The 18827-nt window shown below is 39.1% G+C and overlaps 1 protein-coding gene across 1 annotated transcript in view; it reads right to left on the reverse strand.

The window, feature by feature from the left end:
- Positions 1 to 5795: 5795 nt before the first annotated feature.
- The window catches only part of MRPL13 (mitochondrial ribosomal protein L13), a 50533-nt gene continuing 37501 nt past the window's right edge, over positions 5796 to 18827 (reverse strand). Inside the window, exon 7 of the mRNA XM_040494333.1 lies at positions 5796 to 6081. Within this exon, the coding sequence (XP_040350267.1) occupies positions 6060 to 6081 (22 nt within the window). The 3' untranslated portion in view covers positions 5796 to 6059. The remainder of the gene's footprint in view (positions 6082 to 18827) is intronic.

Raw genomic sequence — 18827 nt, forward strand, 5'->3', positions numbered from 1 at the left:
CTCCTTGGATTGGAATAATTTGCTAAAGTGGCTCACAAAACCCAGGAAGCCCATTTACTTGCTAGATTACCAGCTTATTACAAAGGGTATTAAAGGATATGAATCAACAGCTAGTGAAGTGACACATAGGGGTAGGTCCCAAACACAAGAGCTTCTGTCCCCATGGAGTTTGGGGCCCAGCAGGTGTGCATGTAGATGTGTTTTGGTTCACCAATCTGGAAGCTCTCAGAACCCTGACCTTTGGGGTATTTTACAGAGGCTTTATTACAGAGGCATGATTGGTTAACTCATTGGTCATTGGTGATTTATTCAACTTCCAGTCCCTCTCTCCTCCCTGGAGGTCTGAGGGTGGGGCTGAAAGGTCCAATCTGATCATGTGGTTGGTTCTTCTGGCAACCAATCCCCATCCTTAGGTGTGGTCCCAAAGTCATCTCATTAACATAACAAAATACATCATTACCACTCTCAGCACTGAGGAAATTCCAAGTTTTCACTCTGTGCCAGGAACAGGACGAAGACCAAATATATACATTTCTTATTGTAAATCACAGCAGCACACCATGATAGCAGGAAACTTATTCACATCTCTATTTCAAGAACCTAGAACAGTTTCTGGAACATAAATACTGGTTGAATGAATGAAATATAGCAGCTGATCCTTTGTTAATACAGACTGGAGAGTTGGCTGATTAATCACCGCTTCCAAGGTTTAGACTTCTGGGTCCAATTTTCTGAAGGATACACACATTCACATTTCTCCATGACTTACTGGCTCTACATATACACGGTGCTGGTAACGGCACATAGTAATGAAATAACTGGTAATATTTTTCTCACAAGTTATAAAAATATTTTATTTGGATTTTGTGAATTTGCCAAAAAGTCAAAGGTAGTTGCTTTTACTCAGAATTCTCTCTAAATATCAAGGCCCTCTTTAGTTCTGTGATTGCTAAGGAAGATGTCAGATGACATTATAAGTTCAGAGTGTTAATTGAATATAGGTTGATGAGCTGGAGCCCCACAACAGCAACCTATAAAGCACAGGTGTTACCCGTGAAACACTAGTCTTCTAGCAGCCACCGTTTGTAAGGCTTTAATAAGTATTAACTTTGGAATTGAAAAGTGAGCGCAGTAAAAGCAAAGTTAAGCCTTGAAGCAAAAATCTGTTTGAAATCAAAGGGTCTCTCGTGGACCAAATGGCACTGATACAAATGTGTGTCTCCTTCTGAGGTCCTGTTTACACTGTCTTCGTGTGGAAAACGAATCCTAAACTTCTTGGCAGCCGCCTGATAGAAGTTTGGGCTCAGGTGGAGCAACCATCTGTTTTACCAGTAGCTGATCCCAGCTTTACATCCTCGTAAGGCGAGGCCCCGAGCAGCCGCGAGGCTGCAAAACTACTCAACTCTCTTATTTCAGCGTTTGGGGCAGAAAGGGAAATACCATTTCGCTGTAAGAGCCTGTATTTAAGTTGAAATGTAGCCTTAATGTCTGTCTTGGAAAGATCAGACCTTCTTACATAGGGTTTTATCCAATTCAAACTCAGCCTTGTAGAGCCTGGCAGCAGAACCCCTCCTGGGGCTCTAAGGCTTTGCAGACTCAGAACTTTCTACCTGTTCCATGGGGGAGTTTTCAGCCAGGAGAGACATGGACTTTTCATGTTGTTCTTGGCTGCCTGTGGTACTAATCCCCTTCTGCAGGGGAAGGTCAGAAAACAAATCATGCAGCGTAGAAAAAAGATGGGGCACAAGCATAGGGCCAGTGTCTGGATCCAGGAGGGAATTCATCGTAAAGGAATAAAGGAACCATCGTGGGGATCTGATAACGGCAATTTGCGTGTGTGTGTGTGTGTGTGTGTGTGTGTTTTAAGTCTTCTTCATCTAAGTTAAACCTTACAAGTAAAACAAAATTCTGCTCTTCACTTTTAAAGATGGCGGCATAGCTTCATTACCACAACCCTTGCCTCTGGGTCAGTGCATGGCCCAGTCTGTCCAAATCAAGAGACATTATCAGTCTCACCGAGCACAGTTCTTTGTATTCAATTAGTACATGTAGAATGGTAATTCGGACAGGAACAGAAAGGATTGCATTCTGGGCAATGACGGCTTAAAAGACCTGCTTTAGAACTAGTTTATCTTGACCCACCTACGGGATGCAGATTGAATCCCGGAGAGAGCCCATGCCTGGAGATGAGGGCAGGCTGTGGCAACAGCACCACTGTGCCCCAGTGAGGAGGCCTTCCAGCGAGGTGCTATGTCAGCTCAGACATGACAAGGGGATGGCACTGGACTTTTGTACAGTATTTCCCATGTGGTCACTTCTGGAGCTGGGGGAGACTGTGACTACTTAGCACCCTGCAAGGGTCAGTCCGACAGGAGGATGTGCCAAACCAGCAATTACAGTGAGTACAGCCATCGGCCTTATGCATGGCATATACATTCCTAAACAAATAATCCCTGCCTGGTGGAATTCTGCACTCCCCAAAATAACGGGGCTTCTGGGAAAAAGGGGAGCGGGGGCAGAAAGCTCACACCTTGCACTGTCTTGTGATGTAAGAAAACAACCACAATTTTAAACATAAGCTCCAGGGGCGCCTAGGTGGCTGAGTCAGTTACGCGCCCGACTTCGGCTCAGGTCACAATCTCACAGTTCCTGAGTTCAAGCCCTGCGTAGGGATCTGTGCTGACAGCTCAGAGCCTGGAGGCTGCTTTGGATTGTGTGTCTCCCTCTCTGCCCCTCCCGCACTTGTGGTTTTTTTTTCCCCTCTCAAAAATAATCATTAAAAAAAAAAAAAAAGAAAAACAAGTTCCTAATAGAGAAACATTATAGTAAATATAGAATGTTACTTTGGCAACACATGAAGTTTGTTTAGTGGAGGTGTTTATAGTGAGGAGTGCTAGCTTTTGAAATATAGAAAATAGGGAAGAGGAAGAATACAGTTTTTCAAGTGAAATGGGGTGCCAGAGGTACACGGCTATGGCTTGTGTTTTTCGTTCTTCTGTATTAGCTTAAGACAGAAACCCAAGTTTTATTCTTTTGTTAGTCTTGCCTTCTTGCGAGGAAGCGGTTCGTGTGGTTCCAAATGAGACGAGGTGACAAGGTGCTCTCCTGCTCCATCAGATTTGGGGTGATCTTCAACCTACAGCAAATGAGTGCTTTTCAGCTTTCAGTTCCCCCGAAAGCAGGGGACTCGTGGGAAGATTAAGCTCCTGCTTCTTTTGTTCTCAGCGTTGGCACCTGTGTTCGTCAGTGTGCTTAAGGCCGCCTGGCTCCTGCAGTATCACACTTTCTCTCGTTTCAGGGCTTTGCCACACTTAGGCTTTTCCTTGTTCCTTTGCTACTTATAATCCAGGCACTTGTGTTTTACAGAGAAAATATGTTAGGCAACGCACTTGGGTAAAACCGAGAGAGGAGGTGTTCTGTGTTATTCGACTGCAGGCCATTCTGCTCAGCTGGATGGTGTTTCTCATGTTTGCCTGGTATTAGCCGTTGGTGCGAAACTGCATATGAACAAATATAATTTTGGTTTTAGTGATTTGATTCCTTATTTATGTACACTGATTTGCACATTACAGATGCACATAGCTATTATATATGTATCAGCTTCCTTGTCCTTCTCAGAAGATTCTTGAAAGCATTATGGTTTCCTTCTTGTTTTGTAAGAACTCTTCTTTCTTAACGTTCTCTTTTGTTTCCTCCATTCATCTCACTCATGACTTCAATAGCACCCACGATTCCAGGGGTCCGGCTTGTCTTTCTCCCTAGTAACCTAGGTTACTGGGTCCCTTACAGCGAGGTGTGACTTTTGTTGGACTACTTGTGGTCATGCTCTCATAGGATATGAACAAGTGAGGCTGTCAAACTCTCGAGTGATGGCAAACGGGCAGGCAGTGCAAAGTCTGACAGATTCTGCTTTGGAAGGCCATTTCCTCAGTGCAAAATCCTCTGCCCTGGTTCTCTGCATGCAAAATGGAGTCAGTGTCCAACAGCAAGGAGGAGCAACCCAGTCCACCAGCTAGCCTTTGTTTACATCTGCATGGTCCTGCAGGGTGAGGCAGCCCCTCCCCCACCGAAGGGGCTCTCCCACAGCAAGTGAGGGTGAGGTTTGCGGGGATTGGTGTCCACATTCTCTTTTTTTTTTTTGATGGTTAGCATTTATTTTTTACTATTTTTTTAAATATATGAAATTTATTGTCAAATTGGTTTCCATACAATACCCAGTGCTCATCTCAAAAGATGCCCTCTTCAATACCCATCACCCACCCTCCCCTCCCTCCCACCTCCCATCAGCCCTCAGTTTGTTCTCAGTTTTTAAGAGTCTCTTATGCTTTGGCTCTCTCCCATGGTGTCCATATTCTCACTGGGTACTTAATATGATGCTGACTGGGCTCAATGTTATTGTAGAGCATGTTGCCAAGACCTCACCTCTTCAAATTTGCAGTTTTGTTAGAAACAAGGGCTCTCTTCAGTGAGCCCTCTCAACCACGAAATAGGTACCAGGCATTGTTTTAGGTGTTCGGGGTACACCAGAAATTTCCTATTAAAGCTGCTGCCTCAGGAGCCGGAGGCTTGTTTCATACTGACTCACGCTTATGTTACCACATCAAAAGTAAGGAGGGAGCTTCTTTTTGGTCCAAAAGCTTAAAATATAGCTGCCACTTCCTTGCAAATGGCAGCTGTTGACCTGTACCAGGTTATGCTTGCTTTCTTACAGAATTTGTGATATACAAACACTCACTTTTTCTCAGTTAGCAGTGGCTAAGTTCATGGGCTTCCGAACCAGACTGCCTGCATTCAGATCTTGATTACCACTCAGCAGTTCCGTGATCTTGGCCGAGTTACTTCACTTATTGCTACTTTGGCAGGTCTATTTTTAAATGGGGAGGATTACATTATATATATTACAGGGTTGACGGATGAACTAAATGAATTAATTTCTATAAAGCTGCTGTGTTTGGCACACTGGCAGATGCTCACTAGCAATACTTCCTATTTAATTTTAGTTACTATTTTCCCCTCCACATACTTAAAACGCAGCTCATGCATAGTTAATACCTGTGCCTCTGACACCCAAGTGCACATATTCGTAAGTTTATCCACAGCATCTTTCCACTCTACAGTATACTGCATGCTCTTTGGTGGGGCGAGGAGGTGCTGGGGCAAGACACGTGTGATTTCTGTTTTCCCAACACCCAGCACTGTGCCTGCCAATACATGTTTGCGGAATGACTGGGAAAGGTGCCTGAAACTCACTCCTTGATTGGCTAGGGCAAGAGGAGGAAAACAAAAACAAAGAACTACCACACAAACGCCCAAATACAATGGCTCAGCATCTTAATTTCTAAAGAAGACATTTTGCTAGGGATCTTTATCTCAGCAGTCCAGTCTAAGTGCCCAGCACAAAAGTGCATAGGAGCCAGCAGGAGGAAGCATGGAGACACAGTGCAGGGGTCTGCAAACGGCATCACAGGCAAGTCAGTGAGATTTCCACCGCGTAGACAGGCATCAGTTCATTTTGGTGTCATGGAGACCAAGAGGCTATATGGGAAAGAGGTGACTGCACTTTGTAAATACCTCAGGGCAAACCTTACCCTTCTGAGCTGGAAGGATGAATGTAGATGGGTGGGAGGTTAGATAAAATAATCACTGAGAGGAAAAGTAAAGGTGGGGTTTGTTTTCCCGGTGGCCAGAACAGCGATCTGGAACCTGAGGGAATTTGCACGGACAGGTACTTGTTGGCAATGTTAACCGCAATGCTATCTAGGTTTGTTTTTTCCATTAAGTAAAAAACTGAAGAGTTAAACAAGTAAGCAATTTTATTCTTTATCATCACTTATAACATTCAAATCGGACTACATAATAATTCCTTAAAATAATGTACTTTATTGCAATTTCCTATTGAAGGGATATCACCCCCTGACCTTTCTCCACAAGCTTTCAGCACCCATGACAAGTCTCTTGTCAAAATGCAGTGGAAGTTTCACTCTGCCTGTAGGTTAGGAGAGACTCATCAGGAAGAAGTTTTAATCACCGCATGGATATTTTCTGCAATTTTCATTTTCCTATAGTCGATAATCTTCAGGTCTGAAAGACAAGAATCAACATTTATTTCGTCAGGAATCATTATATCATTTTCTCCTGCCTGATGAAGGAAGACTATTTTTCAATTTAAAATGAAAGTAATATTCATTGATAAATTACCTACAAATATTAGACTTTTGGTGAAAAACACTAAAGCCAAATCATCACAAAATGACAATCCCCAAGCTCTTTCGAGAATATAAATATAGGCCACCTTATGCCTATGCATGAATGTATTTAGTAACTTAAAAACTTGAATTTAACATCTGTTCCAATTTTAAATATACTTTCTTAAAGCCCTTTTCAGAGAAAGGATTGCTATGATCTTTAAAATCATATAAGCATATGGATTTACCTAATCAAGGCAATTTTTGAATGAGTAATTTCCCTATTTATATTATTTTATCATGCTAAATTTATTTTCAAATAGATATTGTTTATTTATTTATTGTTTATTTTTATATTACATATAATTTATTGTCAAATTGGTTTCCATACAACACCCAGTGCTCATCCGATATTGTCTTTTTTTTTTTAATTTTTTTTTTCAACGTTTATTTATTTTTGGGACAGAGAGAGACAGAGCATGAATGGGGGAGGGGCAGAGAGAGAGGGAGACACAGAATCAGAAACAGGCTCCAGGCTCTGAGCCATTAGCCCAGAGCCTGACGCGGGGCTCGAACTCACGGACCGTGAGATCGTGACCTGGCTGAAGTCGGACGCTTAACCGACTGCGCCACCCAGGCGCCCCTCATCCGATATTGTCTTTTTAAAGAGACAGAGAGACAGAGCATGAGCAGGGAAGGAGCGGAGAGAGAGAGGGAGACACAGAATCCAAAGTAGACTCCAGGCTCTAAACTGTCAGCACAGAGCCTGATGTGAGGCTCAAACTCACGAACTGTGAGATCACGACCTGAGCCGAAGTGGGACGCTTAACCAACTGAGCCACCCAGGTGCCCCTACGTTGTCTTTTTTTTAAAAACGTTTATTCATTTTTGAGAGAGAGCACCTGTGAGCGGGGGAGAGGCAGAGAGAGAGAGGGGGACAGAGGATCTGAAGTGGGCTCTGAGCTGACAGCAGCGACCCCGATGTGGGGCTTGAACTCATAAACTGTGAGATCATGACCTGAGCTGAAGTCAGAGGCGCAACTGACTGAGCCACCCAGGTGTCCCTCAATTTATTTTTCATTATGATACATATACAAAATAAATGTATAAACACCAGACCTTTGATATTTTAACTAAAACGGGTAAAACTGGTCTTTTCGTCATTTATACATTACAGGATCAATCATACTTGAAAGGTACTTCCAGCAGTAAATTAAAACAAAAAAATATTTTTTAAGGTAAATGTTAAATCATAAATAGTGGACAAAATGAAGAACAGGAAATTACAAAATGCAAAAAATTTTGAAGTGTCCTTTTATCTTTTACATAGGTGTATTTGTAGATGTTGAGCTCATATGGAGTTTTCAGAAGGAAATTCGTAATCAGTAAACTAAATAGATATTTTTGAAACAGCTGTAAAAATATTCGACAGTTTGAGTTCCTTTAATGAGCAGATGAACTCTGTTTGCCCCTACATAACTTATCTAGTCCCTTTCTACATTTACAGCATGTTTTCTTAAACAGAATACTCACAAGATACCAGATAGCTCAGCTATGAAGACCAACAGTCTAGTGGCTGAGTAAACAAACTGTATTACAATTCAGAGTTATTATTTAGCTCTGAGGAACACAGGCTCTGATCTGGGAAACCAGCCAAATATGCTTCACCATATCAGCTGTTCTGTAACAACAAGAAGAGAAACTGGAATTTTGTCACTGTGTTTGAAATCTCTTTCCAAATGTAAAAACTGCATCCAAAGCCTCGGGAAAGACAGTGTGGTCTGATAGCTGAATGTGGCTCCAAAGTGCACCCATGTAATCTCTGGCATATGACTCACTACAATCGAAGCGGTTCCCAGTCAAGAGACAGCAGCACATTTAAAGAAACAACTTATTCTCCTGTCGAGCTGGTTCATATAATTACTAAAGGGTGGTGGTGATGCCATTAGAAAGAAATCTTGAGGGGTCAGTCCCTGGGTGGTTCAGTCGGTTGCACCTCGGACTCTTGATCTAGGCTCAGGTCACGATCCCAGGACGGTGGAATGGAGCCTCGTATCAGGCTCTGCCCTGAGCGTGGAGTCTGCTTAAGAATCTTTCTTTCTCTCTGCCCCTCTCCCCGCCTTGTGCTCTCTCTCTCTCTCTCTCTCTCTAAAATAATAACAATAATAATAATTTAGAAAGAAATTGTTTAATCTAATGTCCTAACGAGAAGTCTCTGCAACTCAATAAAACTAAATGTGCTTAGTCACAGTCTAGTTGTTTCCACACCAAAGGTTAACTTATTAAATAACAATGAGATGAGAAAAGCATCTTTTAGTGGGCATTATAAGTAAAATGGGAAATGTGTGTGAAGGGTGTAATCTGTGATGTACGGAATGTAGGTAGTGACCTGAAGGCTACAGGGGGCTAATAAAGCCCAGATTTGTTTCCAGATTTTTTGGTAGAAGTGAGGAGGATAAAGAGGGCTGTAGTCGTAATGAGTGAGAAGAAAGGGCAGGTTCAGGATTTAAGAGGCAGTACCATGTTGCTGGGGAGAGGGTGGAAAGGGAGCGGGGAAGGGGCTAGGGAGGTGGAGGAGGAAGGCCCTACTAGAAAAGGATGATTCAGGGAGGATTCCTGATTTTCAGCTTGAAGACCTCCGTCAATGGCAACACTGTTGACTTTTTCAGGACAGGGAATACAGGCAGACGAACAAATTGGAAGGGAAGGATCCTGGTTTCGATTATGATGAGATCTGGACACGACAGGCAGCCAACAATTGGCATTTGGAGTTTAGGAGAAAGAGAAGACATGTCAGAGTCTGTACAACAGGCCCCTTCTTTTCCATCCCACTTCTGCATTATCAAGTAGCCCTGCTTAAAACATCTTCAGTGGTCCTCCACTGCTTTGTCAGAATTCAAACACCTTGGAATTCAATATATAACCCTCCATGACATGGCCTCAGCTAACATTTCTGAGTTATTCTTTGTATACCCCATCCCTTTACATTCTGGTCCCATTACATTACTTGCTATTGCCCAGATAAACACTTTCACACCTCTGGACTTGGGTACTTGAGCTTTTCTCTGCCTGGAAGACTTGACTAATCCTTCAAAATCCTCCTCAAAAATCACATCACCTGGGAAGCCCTCTATAAACTTCCTTTCTAACTTAGGGGTCCTTTCTCTGAGATTGCCAGAGAACAGCATGCATACTTCTAGTACAGTGTTTTTCAAATTATAATTGCCCTTACTTATATAAATAAGTTTTGTTGTTTATGTAAGATGTACTGAATGCTTATTAGATGCTATGAAGTATACGAACGACTTCACATGCATTATCTCATTTTACTCTCACAACTACACTGTGGGAAAGACACTTCTATCAATCCCATCTTATAGTTGACAATACTGAGGCTCAGGGAGGCCGGGCAACTAGCCCAACAACACAGAGCTAGGAAGTGGATGGTAGGGACCTAGGGCAGACCTTCTGACTCCCAGGGCCTGGTTGCACCATTTAATTCCATATGACTCCTATTAGGCTGTTGGTTCCTTTGAAGGCAGGGTCCCAATATAACTGACCTCATGCTTCCAGCAATTAGCACAGTGCCCATCATATAGGGGATACCTGTAACATACTTGTTATTACAGTGCAGTGACTACCTTGAAAATGCCACTTTTACAAACTCCTTTCCTTTTTAATGAGAGTCATCAGGATCTTTTATGGATGGTTAATTTGCTTCCAGGAGGGGAAAACAGTTATCATGGCCAAGGGACCAGATATTTCAGATGTTGGCGTAGCCAGAAACATCAACTCATACTGAGGCACTTAATGATATTACATGGTGTTCATGTAAGTGAGGAAAAGTGAGGTTTTTACACTAAATACAGTTTTATTTCTACACACACACACACACACACACACACACACACACGTACAAAAGCAGGCACACATACAATGCACTTACATTGCTTACTCCCTTCCACTAAAAGAAATCCAAGATAAGAATGTGGAGGGGAGGACTATTTACCTGAGTGCTTCTCAACCTTCACTGGGCAAACACATCACTTGGGCTCTTGTGAAGATGCAGATTCAGATTCAGTTAATCTGTAGAGGGGCTCAGATTCTGCATTTCCAACAAGCTCCCACGTGATGCAATGCTGGTCCATGGACCACATGATGACTTAGCAAGGCTTTACCTCAGAAAGAGCTATTCATAAGACAGAGGAGATTACTATTTGAAGATGCTAAAGAAGCAAATGAAGCACCTTTAGTAAATTTCTGAAACTATGTTGTGTCTAAGAGAAGGTAACACACTTCTTCCTTAGCTAGAGGTGATTCCATCTGCTATACAGTATCCTTCTTGGCTTTTTACCATGAGAGGACTTTATTAACAGGAAGTTTTATGCTTTTCTGATACAAGAATAAATAATTTAAGTTATAATAACATGTACTGAGGCTGGATACTGAAATTCCTATGGGATCTATCATCAAAGAAAGATTAAATAGTAGCTCATGTAGTGTTAGTAATTTGAGTTAAATGTCATATTTGGTTCTTTAAGTGTTGCTAATCCATATATGACAACATTAATATGACTATATTCATCAGAATTAAAATCTTGGATTATGTTGTTTACATACTTACCCTACTTTATGTGTATATCTACCTAATGTCCTTACTAGATTAAATAATTTTTAAAAGCAAGACACCGGGGCGCCTGGGTGGCTCAGTCGGTTAAGCCTCCGACTTCAGCTCAGGTCACGATCTCACGGTCCGTGAGTTCGAGCCCCGCGTTGGGCTCTGGGCTGATGGCTCAGAGCCTGGAGCCTGTTTCCGATTCTGTGTCTCCCTCTCTCTCTGCCCCTCCCCCGTTCATGCTCTGTCTCTCTCTGTCCCAAAAAAAAAAAAACTATAAAAAAAAATAATAAAAAAACATCCATACTATCAAAAAGCAAGACACCTGGCATCTAGTATGTTGCTTTTGATAGTATGGATGCTTAAATGTTTTGAACTTAAATGAAATGGCTTAATCCTTGGTAAGAAGGATGATGAGTGAATTTATATTCTGCATCTGTTTGCCTTAGTTCTTGGTGACTGTTTCAGTGCAAAAATATTATGAAGTTTTAAAATAAAAAGTAATATTATATAAGGTTAATATTTTTGTAAATAACAGCATTTTATAATAATCTCAGGAAATCTTTGAAGAGACATTACAAATGCTGTTACAGAAAGCTAATCTCTATTAGTTTTTTTTCCATAGAAATTTACTCCTTGGCAGAAATGCTACATTTTAACAAAATTACCAATCTTTTCTTTATATATGTAATACAAAGTATCCAAAATTAAGTATACCAGAATTACACTAAAGCAGACTCTTAAGAAAAATTTCTATTTAAAAATTGTTTTTTTAATCTTTATTTTTGAGAGAGAGACAGAGTGTGAGCAGGGGAGGAGCAGAGAGAGAGGGAGACACAGAATCTGAAGCAGGCTCTAGGCCCCGAGCTCTCAGCACTGAGCCTGACGCCGGGCTTGAACCCATGAACCGTGAGATCAGAAGTCAGACGCTCAACTGACCGAGCCACCTAGGCTCCCCTGAAAATTTTCTATTTTAGCTATAGCCATTAAGCAAACTTTAAAGCAAAGGCCAAAATATGAATTTACCATACTTCATAAAAGTCAATTTCTCTTTCAGGGAAATAAGATTATGATCATTTGTTCATTCAACAAAGATTACTGAGGGTCAGGTCCAGGTATGGACACTGGGAACACAGCAGTAAGCAAGACAAAATTCTGTCTTTAGTACATTTTCTTTTTTTTTATTATAATCTTTAAAAATGTTTATTTTTGAGAGTGAGAGACAAAGTGTGAGGGGGGAGAGGCAGAGAGAGAGAGAGGGAGACACAGAATCTGAAGCAGGTTCCAGGCTCTGAGCTGTCAGCACAGAGCCCGATGCGGGGCTCAAACTCAACGAATCGCGAGATCATGACCTGAGATGAAGTTAGACGTTTAACAGACTGAGCCACCCAGGCGCTCCTAGACAGTGCATTTTCTAATAGAAGGAGATGCACCATGGACACACACGGACACACACACACACACACACACACACACACACACACGTACACTTTGACCTCTGAGGTGAAAGCTCAAAGTTCTAAGCTTTCATATACATGCTTAGGATAATTTGGGAGATTAATGAATCTTCAAAGAATTAGCCAACATAAAACTTTCTTTAATTCATTTTCTAAACTGTGCTAAATTACACAGCTACTAAATGTTCTATAGCAATAATTCATTTTGCGTTTAATACTTGTCACTAGCAACAAACTGCCTTCAAACACTATTGCTTTAAAAAAAAACATCACTTGTTTGAATAAAGAAACAGAACTTACAAAAAGGTCTGCATGAGCTATATAGAAAGTATTCTGTGGTGCCTGTGACTGCTCACAAACCTTAAAGTTAAAATTACACCACATCTCACAAAATTATCAATTTTCTATAGCAAATCCTTGATCACTGACATCCTTATGCAAAATGTTGCCAGCCACTCATTAAATGAAACAGGCAAAATACTGCCACTCATTAAAATGAAACAAATACATCTTAGAAATTCAGATTAAAATTCAGGACAAAAAAATGATAGAGACCAACACATTTAAATTAACTTGAAAATGAGGACATTTCTATAAAAGAATTTATCTTTTGACTTTAGAAAAAAATCTTCAGGGAGATTTTAGTTTTGACTGTAAAATGCTGGGAAAAATCCATTTGGTCTGTGGATAATGAAACATAAAGCTATAAAACACACAGTTTACATGATAGTTCAGTTAGAGACACTTAGTATTATTTATCCCATTAAGATGATTTATTTTCCAGAAGAAAAAAGAATATGAATTTCAGTTGTAAATCCATGAAATTGGGTATAGCTTAAGTGTAATAAATCTCAAAAAACATTTTATTCCCCCTTAGGTCTTATGTCTTTTCACTCATAAATAATATTTGTCAGTATAATGCTTACTCCAACAAAAAATATTTAAAAGATGAGAATAAAACTTGGGACAATGGAGTAATCTTAAGAACAATAAAGGTCAGTTGGAGTTTTATGTCACTGCCATTGTATTGATGAAATTATTTAGAATGAGACATTACAAGAAATCTGGTGACATCACATATTCCTTGAAATACAATCCTCTCAACTAAAGATGTTAGCTGTGCAGGAGATGCTGAAGCAGAACAATGGCGCCTCTATACTCACTTTTCTAGGCACTTGTACCATGTACCAAATCCTGATAAGAAAAATTTCAATACTGCTTAAAAAAAAAAAACAAAAAACAAAAAACTAAAGTAAACTCATAGGATTGTTTACAATTTTTTTTAAATCAATGCGCTGTTTTTTTCAATTAAAATAAATAGGAATTGCCGTTACATTTAATTACCACTTTTAAGTCGTAAGCTCTGTTGGCTAGGAATGATTTGATTTGGTTGTTCAAGTAGAGGTTATTTTTAATTTTAACAACCAGTCCTAATCTGTTCATATCCAAAAGAACAGCGAAGTTTAGAATGTCTAATGTGAGCAAATTCAGCCCTGGAAATACTGAGGTCTACAGTTGATGCCAATGCTGAGCTGGTTGAAATAACGGGAAAATTGGAATGTAACCCTGCTCCTGAAGTCCAGCTAATAACTTCTGCCTGTGAAGAGCAGCAAATTAAGTTAAATCTTGTAGGAAAATGCTATTATGACTAGACGAGCATAAAATTGTGGAAAATCTTGAAGATGTCTAGATCCCAATTCCTTATGGGTTTTGAAAAGGTAAAATTCCTTCTTTAACGTCTTTATATTAAGCCTCTGATGTAAAGCACATTTTATAAAAAAGACATAGGTAAAAAATTTTTTTTCTGGGTATTCATTTAACTAAGACTGAAAATCTGTACATTATTAGGATTTATAGGTTTCATATCAGAGGGCAGGTACTAAGCTGAAATCACTGCTCTCCTCTAGAGCTACAGACTAGCCAGGATGCTCACCTCGGCCCCTTCCCAGTGCCAATGTGCCCACACCTGTTTTCCTTCTACAGAGGAGGAACAGTCTAAACTGAATCCTGCTTTCAGCAAAGACAATTAGGGCCAATCACGAGTGTCCTCCTACTTCCCCACTTTTATTCTGGCCATCCTCTCCTTTGCAGGCACACTTCTAACAGCACACTCTAAAGTACACGAACCACCAAGGACATGGGTTTTCATTATAAACATCTCTTTTCAAGATTTATTGAAGCTGAATTTTTCACACTTCATTTGTATACAAAGGTGAGGGTTTTGCTTAAAATAGAGCATTACAGATTTAATGAGTTAGGATAAAATATCTATTTCTTTTTTGGTATTGTTTCATCACTCACTCTGTGGGTGAAGCAAAACAATTCAAGTTGAAATTTTCCACATACCTTGATTTTCCTAAGAAAAGCTCTCCTACAGAGTTTTGTAAAAATGAAAATAAAAAACGTTTAAAGTGATCCAAGTTTTATTTTTATCATACATAATGAAAAGTTTCCATTACAGTGATAGCATGACAATTTCCATGATTACTGTGGTTTTGTAATGTGTTGGCAAAACTATAATGATTATGGAAATAACTATTGATGCTATTAAAATAAGTTGACCATTTGAAAGCTATAATCCCAGGCCACAGAACTGTGAAGAAAGAACAGTGCTACTGCTGCTTCTTTGACAAATGAATTTAAGTGCATACCCTACAATCACCACTAGTACATGGCAATCATACATCTATTCTGTACCATCAAGAAATAAAATATAACTTCATAACATATTCTAACATAATTTACGTAGCCATGAGATACAGAAGTGACTAATATACCAAGTATATCCACTAACTTAAGAAGTGGCATGTATAGGCAATACTTCTCATATAAGAAAATGACTTCTAGTTATTAAAAATATTCCATTTTCTCATAAAGATCAGTTTCTTTCCTCCTTGTCTAAAATTGTTTTAAAAATGACCACACCACTAGCATAAGAAAATCTGACATAAACTGAAATTAGGCCTGAGAGAACATAATGTTCATGATTTAAAATAATTTAAATGAAATCTCAACAGCAGAGCTTTTAATTAAGATGAAAACAAATTTTGCCAATCACCTACTGGATTCAAAGCTTAGTTTTGACTATTGTTATTATGTGTTGTTCAAAAGCTTTTGCCTCTAATAGAAAAGCTAATAAACTTTCATTTAACCAAAAGCTAGTAACAGTTCCAAGTTTAAAATGTACATTTCTACACTATATGCATATTTTAAGTTTTATTGCTCAGGAAACAACAACCAAAGCGAGCTATTTTTGTCTCTATTTATTTAGGTGCAATCTAAGTACATCTGTTTCAGTGAGGTCTCTGCAGATTCACCATCAGATCTATCTTGAGTAAGTTCCAATTACTACATTCCAGAGGAAGACTATATTGTTGGCTTAGCTATTTTGGGTGGAACGAGAGCATATTTTAAGCAGGCTCCTTCTCCAAAAGGAGAAAAAAAAATTCTCATGAAAGCAAACCCACCAGTAATGAGAAATCCCATTTTCAATGGATTGCACTGCATAGTATGTTACACATTTTAATTTTATTTCTAACATATAATATTTAATACTAGAACTTTGTGAAATGGCAAACAACTAGAATGGCAACGTTCATTAAGGTGGTCACTAGCTACATGAGGCTACTGAAATTTAACTTAATTAAATTACATAAAACTAAAAATTCAGTTCCTCAGTCACACTAGCTACAGTGTAAGTATTCAGGAGCCACTATATTATTAGATAGCTCAGATATAGAGTTTTTCATCATCGTGGAAAGTTCTATTAGACAGCTCCAAACTAAAAGATCATCTATTTCTCTGACAAGAAGCATTTTGGATAATCCAAAAATGCCTGTTTTTTTCCTGGTTATATGCATTCCACGGTAATAAAAACTAACTGAACTTGATGTTAGCTCTTGTGCAGAAGAATAAAGTGTTGAATGATTTATGTTAAATGACTAGTACACCTATATCATGATATAGTCTTTAAAAAAATTTTTTTTTTAATGTTTATTTATTTTTGAGACAGAGAGAGACAGAGCCTGAACAGGGGAGGGTCAGAGAGAGAGGGAGACACAGAATCTGAAACAGGCTTCAGGCTCTGAGCTGTCAGCACAGAGCCCGACATGGGGCTCGAACCCACAAACCTTGAGATCATGACCTGAGCCAAAGTCGGATGCTTAACCGACTGAGCCACTCAGGCGCCCCGATGATATACTCTTAAACTGTAACTGTATACCCACATTATTTTTTTATTTTACTTTATTTGAGAGAGAGAGAGAAAGAGAGAGAGAGCGAGAGCAAGTGCGTACATGAGCAGGGGAGAGAGGCAAAGGCAGAGGGAGAGAGGATCCCAAGCAGGCTCCGTGTTGAGCATGGAGACTGATGTGGGGCTCAATCCCATGAACTGTTGAGATCAACTCCAAGTGCAGAATCTATGTTTGGTCACATACTTGATTACGTAGCATCTTTGGTATTTCTATTTTTAAAAAAAGTACCATACCCCTCTGGGTTAGGAATATAAATTCATTTATGGTGGTGTTTTTATAAGAAAATCTGATATGACACTCTTTTTAAAAAAAATTTTTTTTTAATGTTTACCTATTTTTGAGATAGAGACAGAGCGTGAGCAGAGGTGGGGCAGAGAGAGAGAGGGAGACACAGAATCCAAAGTAGGTTCCGGGCTCTGAGCTGTTAGCATAGAGCCCAACATGGGGCTCAAACTCATGAACCTGGAGATCATGACCTGAGCCAAAGTCGGATGCTTAACCTACTAAGCCACCAGGTGCTCTCTGATAAGACATTCTTAGACTTACAGAACTTAATACAGCATGGTAACCTACCAAAATACTTTTTCTGGATATAACTTTCCAGAGCATAATACTGGAGAACTACATACAACTTAAGCACCCTTATATAAGATGCTACAAGAGGCAACAAGAGGCACTCCAGCAGAATGGTTAGGACCAGGACCCAGAAGCCAGTCACCTTAGTTTTAAATCCCTAAGCCACCACTTACACTCGTGTGATCTCAGGCAAATTATTTTTCTTTCTATGCCACACATTTTCTTATTTATGAAAAAAATGGGGATTAAAAAATCCAAAGACAAACACACATAAGCACAAAGAAACAGTGGAAGGTAACACACCAAAATGTTAAATACAGTGAGATTATTTACTTCCTTAAGTTTGTATTGCATTCACAGTTTCTATTAAATGAACATTTAATACTTTTTAAATGGCCCAAAGTGAAAGTTTTTAATTGAATGCCTGAATTTACTTGCAAGAGTATTTTATTTGTAAATGTTGTCTGTATTATGCAAAGCCTGTATTATGTGAATTCTTAGTAAAGACAAAATTCCAGGGTGTAAATTTAAGCTAATAAGTGTTTTCCATAAATTAGAAATTAATTTCAATTTGTAGCAAATTGCACATCTCTTTAAAATAATTTTAGGGGCACCTGGATGGCTCAGTCAGTTAAGCATCCAACTTGATTTCAGCTCAAGTCACGATCTCATGGTTTGTGAGATTGAGGCCCGCGTCAGGCTCTGTGCTAACATCGTGGAGTCTGCTCGGGATTCTCTTTCTTCCTCTCCCCTGCTTGTGCTCTCTCTCTCTCTCTCTTTTATGAAGAGAGAAATGAAATAAATAACATTAAAAAAAAAAAGAATTAAAAAAAATGTTTACATCTTCCTAGAAAAATATTCGTTATATGAGGGTTCAGTTTTGAAGATAAATTTAAGTTCTATGTAGTTTAAGTAGGAAAAGGCCCATTGAGTGTCTTGAATAAATGACCATGTAAGTCTCTTAATTCTGAAAGTATAAAAATTTTCCAAGTATAGAAGTCTCATCTCTCAGATGTCAAAGGGGAAAGCTGTAAATATCAAAGCATGTGAAACAAATTGTACAACCCTTATTTTCACAAACTACTGATTTATCTAAATAAACCACTATATAACCTAGGTTAAAAAAATGAATTTAAATAAAAAGAATTTAAAACAGACTCGAGTTTTGACAAGAAAGCAAACTATTAAATAGGTATTTAAAAAGGTCAAAAGAAGAGAGACAATCACTTAACCTAGTTGTTAGAATCAAATCACGTCCCATAATGTATAGTTTCTGGTCCATGACATTGTCATCGTCAAGCAATGAAAACCAGAATGTAAGGAGTGATGAGAAATGCACTTCTTTATTTTAGAAAGAAATACTTATCATGAGAATGTATCCTGATAACTAGCTGGTAATAGTATCAGATACCAATAAAATCAATTTTTTCAATTTTTTACATAGTTTGTTAATCATTCATTTGATATCAACTGAAAATTGATTAATTCAGAGGATACAATGAAGAGAAACAAAAGAAATAAAACAAGGTGTTTTCAAAGATAGTCGATTTCATCGATTGTAGCATGAAGAATTAGTATTAAATTGGAGCATTTTATTACCTTCACTTTATATCTTCTAGAGATTCTTTCCTAACTTCATTTATAAAAGCTGATACAAGGGTATTTGATTTCTTCATGTATTCACTAAATAATTGCTGAGTGCCTACTTAATGTGCCAGATGCTACTATGCTCAGCTAAGGA

The sequence above is a fragment of the Herpailurus yagouaroundi genome, unplaced genomic scaffold (genome assembly GCF_014898765.1).
Source record: "Herpailurus yagouaroundi ecotype Mexico unplaced genomic scaffold, PumYag 186, whole genome shotgun sequence".
Taxonomy (NCBI): Eukaryota; Metazoa; Chordata; class Mammalia; order Carnivora; family Felidae; genus Herpailurus; species Herpailurus yagouaroundi.